Raw genomic sequence first — 8,288 nt, 5'->3', positions numbered from 1 at the left:
GGCACCAGCTATGAATCAGGAAGGAGGCCTTCACCTGAATGCAACTGTATTCAAGACTTTGAACAATAAATTTCTGTTATATATAAGCTACCCAGTTTGTGGTATTTTGTTAGAGCAGCTTAAACAGACTAACACAAGATGTCTTCACATTTACCTATCACCTAAATATGAACATTTGTATCATTTGTTTTTTATCCCTAGTGGATAGTATTAGACCAAGGACAAACTAAATGTTTAGCAAACTGTTGTGCAATTGAACAAGTTTGCTACAGGTGGTTGGAGATTTTGAAATCTTCCCTTTGAAATAGAAGTCTTTCTAGGGATTGGAGATTCCCTATTAACATTGTCTAAGTCACTCCCTTCAGAAATTTATTCAAATAGTTTCCAATCACATTCAACTAAATTTTCATATCTAAATTGTTAAATATGATAACATATGACTCGAAGGACCAATTTTATTTTCTTAATTCAAGTTGGAAATTTGGGCCCACTTTATTGTTTTCTTATTCTAGATATTTGTACATCTCATACTTCCTAGGGGTCATGCAATGATATCTTATGCCCTATCATAATAGGCATTTCTGATTTCCTTTTCCTTACAAAGACACAACAACAAAAAGAAAGCTTAAAACCACTCTTTCAAAAAGACTTCATGAACTTCAATTGATTGGCGTTTATACTACAATCATATACTTAGCGTACTTATTGTTGACCTTTATAGGTAGGTATTCACAAGTTATGCTACTAAAGATTGTAAATGATTTATGCACACAGATAAACTATGCATTCTTTTGGAAAGCGTTATAGTGTTTTTGCCATCTCTTTTAATTTTTATGTCAGTATTCAAATAATAAGGGCAAATAAAATTGTTTAGGACCCACTTTACTAATGTATATATATATATAGAAAAAAAACTTTGCTGGTGATTTGATGAGGTAGCATTTGAGAATGCTGCTTTTTGAGAGCAGTTTCCAAGAGGTTGGTAGATGTTATTGACAAAGAGACTAGCATATTGGTTAGTTGATAAGACTCAAGTCTTATCAACTTGAGTATTAAGCCTTAAAACTGAATTTCAATTAGGAGGACAGAGATGAAAGACTAGGGTTAGTATATGATATAAGAAAGAAACCAATGGTTATAAGCCAGTGAAATAAATGTGATAATGAACCTAGTGAACTCAAAATAAATTCATTCAGTTAATAATTAGGATAATCAGATTTGTGACATTGAAAAAATTCTAAAACCAATCATATCATCAAGAGACTATAACAACTTTAACTTATATATACTAGCAAATTGTGGCCCAAAATATATGAAACAATACTGGATAGGACTGAAAAGATAGACAGTACTACAGTAACACTATGACTTCAATAAGCCACTTTCAAAAATGGATAATAGTGACCTTACATAAAGAAAAAGAATTATAGGAGAATATGAAGCACAATTGTACATCAACAAATTAGATAGCTTAGATGAAATTGACAAGCTCCTAGAAACACATAAGTTACCTAGCCTGACTCAAGAGTAAAGAGAAAATCTCAACAGATCCATAAAAATAAAAAAATTAAATCAATAATTCAAAATCTCCCAACAAAGATACTCCAGGACCAGATGGCTTCGCTAGCAATTTCTATCAAACACTGAAAGAATTCACACCAATTCTTCTCAAACTCTTCCAAAAAATAGAAGAGGAGGAAACACTTCCTAACTCATTCTGAAGGGCCAGCATTATCTGATACCAACATCAGATAAGGACATCACAAAAAAGAATAAAAGTACACAAAATATCCATTGTGTATAGAGATGCAAAAATCCTTAACAAAATACTAGCAAAACAAATACAATAGCATATTAAAAGGTTTATATACCTTGACCATGTGCAGTTTATCCTAGAGATGTTAGTTATTAAAAATAAGAAAATCAATGTAATATATAACATTAACAGAATGAAGTTAATAAAACAAGGCACAAAATAATCTCAATGATACCAAAATCATTTGAAAAAAATTTAACACACTTTTATAATAAAAACACCAGAAACTAGGACTAGAAGGGTAACTCTACACAATAAATTCAGTTTTAAAAAATCCACAACCTACATCATACTCATCTTGAAAGACTGAAAGCTTTCCTTTAAGCTGAAAAATAAGACAAGGATGTCTATTTTCCCCACTGCCCTTCAATATTCTACTGTATTTCTAGCAAGAACAATTAGACAAGAAAATAAAAAGCACCTAAAATAGGAAAGGAAGAAGTAAACTATCTCTATTTACATATGGTATGATTCTATATGTAGACATCCCTAAAAAGTCATAAGAAAGCTACTAGAGCTAATAAATAAATTCAAACAAGTTGCAGGGTACAAGATTAACACTCAGAAATGATTTGTTTTTAAATACTTGCAATGAAGAATCCACAAAGAAATTAAGAAAGTAATTCCATTTATAAGAGCATCAAAAGAATCAAGTACCTAGGAATAAATTTATTTAAGGTGGTGAAAGATTTATGCATTGGACACTACAAAACATTGTTAAAGGAAATTAAAAAAGACACAAAAGAAAAGACATTTCATGGTCATGGATTGAAAGACTTAATATTGTTATGATCATTACTACCCAATAGATCTATAGGTTCAATGAAATTCCTATCAAAATTCCAGTTGCTGTTTTGCAGAAGTGGAAAAACCAATCTCAAAATTCATTTGGAATTACTGAGATCCCTGGGTGGCGCAGCGGTTTAGCGCCTGCCTTTGGCCCAGGGCGCGATCCTGGAGACCCGGGATCGAATCCCACATTGGGCTCCCAGTGCATGGAGCCTGCTTCTCCCTCTGCCTATGTCTCTGCCCCACCCCCCCCGCCCTCTCTCTGTGTGACTATCATAAATTAAAAAAAAAAAAAAGATTACTCAAAAAAACATTGTGGGTACTGACATAAAGATATACATATAGACCAATAAAATAGAAATAAACACATCTTTTGTCAATTGATTTATTGACAAGCTTGTCAAATCCATTCAACAGGGAAAAAATAGTTTTTCTACAGATGGTGTGGGGACAAATGGATTTCTACATCTGTAGGAATAAAGTTGCAGTTTTATCTCAAAAAACATACAAAAATTTACTCAAAATGGATGAATACCCTAAATGTAAGAGGTAAAGCCATAAAGCTCTTAGGGAAATACATAGAGATAAATTTTGGTGACTTTGGATTGGGCAATGAATTCTTAGATAGGACACTAAAAGCACACACATAGAAAAATACATAATAGGACTTCATAAAGATTAAATATTTTTTTTCATCAAAGGATATAAGATCAAGAGACTGAAAAGGCCTACAGAATGGAAGACATTAATAGCAATATTGTATATCTGAGAAGGGTTTAATATCCAGAGATATTAAGAATGTCTTCAACTCAATATCAACAGGCAATCCAGCTTAAAAATGTGCAAAGAAGGGGGGCCTGGGTGGCTCAATCAGTTAATCATCTGACTATTTCAGTTCAGGTCACAAATCAGGGTCCTGGAATCAAGTTCACAATGGGCTCCATACTCAGCAGGAAGTCCACTTAAGGATTCTTTCTCTTTCTCTCCCTCTGCCCCTCCCTCTGCTCTCTAAGAAAAAAAAAAAAAAAAAGGACAAAAAACTTGAGTTGATATTTCTCCAAAGAGGATATGCAAAAGGCTGATAAGCACATGAAAAGCTCTAGGGAAATGTAAATCAATATCAATGAGATAATCCACTCCTACTAAAATGACTCTTAAACATTTGAGAATTATAAATATGGAGAAATTGGGACCCTTGCACACTTGTGCATTACTGGAATAAATGTAAAATGTCATGGCCACAATAGAAAACAGTCTGCAGTTCTTTAAAAGATTCAACATAAAATTACCCTATGACCCGCCTAGCAATTCCACTCCTAAGAATATAGTTTAAAGAATTGAAAACTGGGGACACCTGAGGGGTTTAGTGGTTGAGCATCTGCCTTTGGCTCAAGGCATGATTCCATGGTCCCAAGGATCGAGTCCCACATCAGGCTCCCTCCATGGAGCCTGCTTCTCCTCCTGCCTCTGTCTCTGCCTCTCTCTCTCTCTCTCTCTCTCTCTCTCTCTCTGTGTGTCTCTCATGAATAAGTAATAAAATCTTAAAAAAAAAAAAAGAAAAGAATTGAAGACTGAAACTCAAATATTTACTTAAATACAATGTTCATTGTCGCAGTAATCACAGTGCCCAAAAGGTGGAAACAACACAAGTGTCTATCAAAAGATGAATTGATAAACAAAATGTGCTACATAAATTCCTGGAATATTATTCAGCCATAAAAATTTCTGATATACGCTTCAACATTGATAAACCTTGGAAACATGACAGTAAATGGAATAAGTCAGACACAAAAGGACAAATATTGTATGATCCCACTGGTATGAAATATCTAGAAAAAGCAAATTCATAGAGAAAGTTGATTATAGTTTACCAGGGACTGAGAGAAAGGAAATAGGTATTATTGCTTAATAGCTACAGATCCTGTATATGGGTAATAAGAATGTTTTTTAAATAGTGGGGATGATTACACGTAATTAATGTCATTGAATTCTATACTTAAAATAGTTAAAACGTCAAATTTCATGTCATATATATTTTCCACAATTAAAAAATGCTTTTATAAAAAATCTAACATGGTTAGTTTCCTTATATATTATATTTGTATGTTAAATAAAACAATCATGTGCTAGGGCCTTTTACTTTGGTTGTACATACTACATTCTGCATCACTTGCATTTTTAAATAATTACATATGCCTTGATAGACACATGTACACACACACGCACACACACACTATTCATAAACAGATCTATGAGATGTCAGTATAAATACATTCTGGAAATAAAAAGGAATAAGTTTTAATGTATGGAAAGCAGAGTAAAAGTAGAAATAATCTGAATATATTTTGGACAAAACCAAGAATTTGTTAGAAAATATTCTATAAATATGAAATGGGGAATTATATAATTGAGCAAAAAACAAAAACTTGTAATACTAATCTTAGAGCTATTAAATTATAAAGAGGAAAATTTAAATTATTCGAGTTTTCCTTTTCATGTGTAAGTTACTCCTTTCAAAACCAACAATAGTGCTTTATTACTAATCTTCTGTTCTACAGATCATGGGTTTCAAAAATCATGACTGTAGATTTTCAAAATATAAACTACTGTTTTCAAACCATTTTCATGTCTCACAAACTATCTGTGCTGCATTCAAACTTCTTTTGATTTTCTTGTGTGTTTGATGTAATTTATATCATGTATAATTTATGTCACAAGTTGAGCTGTAAATATTCATACTTATTACAATACATATTTTTAGCAGCTGGGTTACTTCTGACATTACTCAAGATAGTAGAATAACAGGAAAATGGAAGTGGTTTCCAGTTCATATTAATAACTTTACATTTGAGACATTTTACATCCATTAAATCACTGTCCTGTGACAACATAAGCTCAGCTCAAGAAATCATTCTTATCTTCAAAATATTTCATTGCTTTTTTTGCAAAACTTATTTTGTGATAAGCATTCCTATTTAGTTATAGGCCCACACTTGTGTTCTCTCAATCTCATAGTATAAGAAATACAGATATTTATCTGTCCATAAACAACTGAGTAGTGCACACTTACAGAATCAGAGACTGCGCCTCAGTCTTCTTAATGAACAACATTTCAACAAGAGAAACTACGTACACTGTGAGTGCCTGATTAATGTTGTTTGAATGTGTGTATAAGGGGAAGTTTTAGATTTAGGGGATGCACAGTGAAGATTTGAAATGATTAGGTGTAATCTTAATTCTAACACACTAGAGTTACATGAAAAATTATGTTCCTTGTAACACAATAGTGTGAACATCCTAAAGAGGTGAAGATGTCAGGCCACATTATCATCAAGAAAAATTTCAAAACAGAAAAGAATCAGGCCCAAGGGAGTGAAAGAAATAAAACAGGAGAATGTTCTTAATGAAAAGTTAGCAGGTTTTCCCAAGACCTTAAAAAGTTACACTCTGCACTGAGATCCAGGAAAGTCGTTTGTGCTCTTGACACTTTATATTTGAGGAGAAAAGTTGTATATAACAAGAATTGATCTGCAGATGCACTGCTCAAGTTGTATCTTTGTCACCATAAACATTTATCCATGCATATATACATGTACACACACACACACACACACACACACAGATTGCTCTAGGACATTAGAGTTGTCAGGAAACAGAGAATGAAGCCATAAGCTCAGAGTCACAAATTAACTACATTTCAACTCAAAATTATTTCTTCTGTTTCAAGCATGCATTGTGTGATTGTGTGTCTGGAAGTTGTGTGTGTGTGTGATACTCTTTAAATTGTTGTTTAGTTAGGCTCTGAGCAGATTCCAAGTGCCATCTAAAGGCTAACATTCTATAAACTCTCTTTGGGATGGTTGGATATTTATAATAGTCTAAAAGACATGGAATGGCTAACATATAAGCTGAATTTCTTAAAAGACAGTTTCCTAGCTTTTAAAAAAATTAAACTACATACTGCTTTTAATGATCTAACAGAATTGTAAAGGAACAGAAATAAAATCTCTCATGTTCTACAGAATCTGAATTCAATTGCCAATGGCAATGCTGATACTATTTTTAACTTAAACTTATTGTTTACACCAAGTACAGAGGTAAGTTTACATACATTTTCAAATTTTACAATATTTCTCCTGTGAAAATATGGAAGAGTGGGTAACTGGCCAAATATGTTCAGATCTAGAACTCAGGCTTGCTTGTTACCAGGGCCAGCCTTAAATGTGAAGCTTGGATACTGTCTAACTATGGTTGTATTAACATTTATTAGCCACAAAAGATTTCTTACTCCTATTTATGCTGGTATTAAATCAGATGTCTGTTCTTCCTTATTTATCCTGGAATTGTGCAAAATTAGTAAAATGGGCACTTACAATGAAATAGAAGGCCTAAAATTATTAAAACCTCTTCATTCTGGCTCTCCAGAAAAGCAATGGATTTGGACTAATTACCATATATACCTACTTTGATGCTTTCTGAAGTTCTGAAGTGATGAGATCCCTCATCACTTTCTGTCTTACACTGAGCCACAAAATTGCTATAAAGCTTTTAAAATAGCTGCACTGCTCTCCCACAGATGTGGGTGCACTTCGGTAATGGCAGAAATAGTTCCAGCATTATAAAGCAAAGTTGATTCCTTAAGGTTTTGCATTACATAAATGTAAAATAGTATTATTAGTTCTTATAGTCATTATTTCACCATTCATACTTGAAGTAATTGATATTTCCACAAATCAGGCACTGTACAAATTCTGTCATAGTAAAACATTTATTTGTTAAAGTGATATAGATTATTCAAGATTCTACAGTCTTAAATCATGGATGGCGATGTAACATGGATTGATACAGAACTCGATGCCAATGTAGGCTTTTCTGTTTCCTTCTTTAAAAACAAACAAACAAACAAACAAACAAAAAAAAAAAACCAAAAAACTTGTAGGCCAGACGAAAAAAAAAATTTGGCTTTAAAAGGGGATGAACCATGGTCTGGTCTGAAAGAGCCAGTTCCACCAGCATCAGAGACTTCTGCTTCAGCTCCAGTGGACAATTTCTTCTAGGACACCAGTTCAACAATTAGCCTTTGTGAATTGAAACATTTTTTTAAATTTTATCCAGTAAAAATATCAGTGGCAACTTTTTTCAGGAGAGAAAGTAGTGCTCTTCAGATTAACTCCAGCCTCTGAAATGGAAGGAAAAAAAAAAAAAAGAAGGAAGAAAGAAAGAAAAAGAAAAAGAAAAAGAAAAAGAAAAAGAAACAAAGAAACAAAGAGAAAATACATAGGCAATAAGATCATTGTGCTAGTAATTTAGAGTCACTGAACTATAAGCACCCAGGCAGAGGTTTATTGCTATAGAATACAAAATACACACCTAAAAACTATCTAGACATGCACATAAGCTTTTAAAATGTTGCTTAGTAATTTCAAATTGTGAATGTATGAAAGGATTTCATTTTAAAAAGGAATCTAAGTGCATTAAGCCTAAATAGTTATGTGCGTCAAAGCCAAATTGTGGAATGGCATTTTCCCTTGCTTTGTTTTTCACATTTATATTCTCAAGTTAAGAAAAAAGTAATGATTTTATTCATTAATGCATGCCATTTAAATTTTAACAAATAATCATAGTGGTTTTTAAAACTTTGAACATATTAGACTAAATTTGCTCATCATATCTAAAATCTAAG

At 32.6% G+C, this 8,288-nt stretch overlaps 1 protein-coding gene across 8 annotated transcripts in view; it reads right to left on the bottom strand.

Moving 5' to 3' along the window:
• Positions 1-7,357: 7,357 nt before the first annotated feature.
• LRFN5 (leucine rich repeat and fibronectin type III domain containing 5) overlaps positions 7,358-8,288 on the bottom strand; it is a 235,571-nt gene continuing 234,640 nt past the window's right edge. For all 8 annotated transcript variants that reach the window (XR_012002147.1, XR_012002149.1, XR_012002148.1 and 5 more), the window contains one exon: positions 7,358-7,784. Coding sequence is in view for 4 of the 8 variants with exons in the window: in XM_025983153.2 (XP_025838938.1) it covers positions 7,767-7,784 (18 nt within the window). In the remaining 4 variants the exon portion in view is untranslated. The remainder of the gene's footprint in view (positions 7,785-8,288) is intronic.

The sequence above is a fragment of the Vulpes vulpes genome, chromosome 6 (genome assembly GCF_048418805.1).
Source record: "Vulpes vulpes isolate BD-2025 chromosome 6, VulVul3, whole genome shotgun sequence".
In the NCBI taxonomy this organism is placed as follows: Eukaryota; Metazoa; Chordata; class Mammalia; order Carnivora; family Canidae; genus Vulpes; species Vulpes vulpes.
The sequence above is the reverse complement of the archived record's forward strand: the minus strand, read 5'-3'. Positions and strand labels throughout refer to the sequence as shown.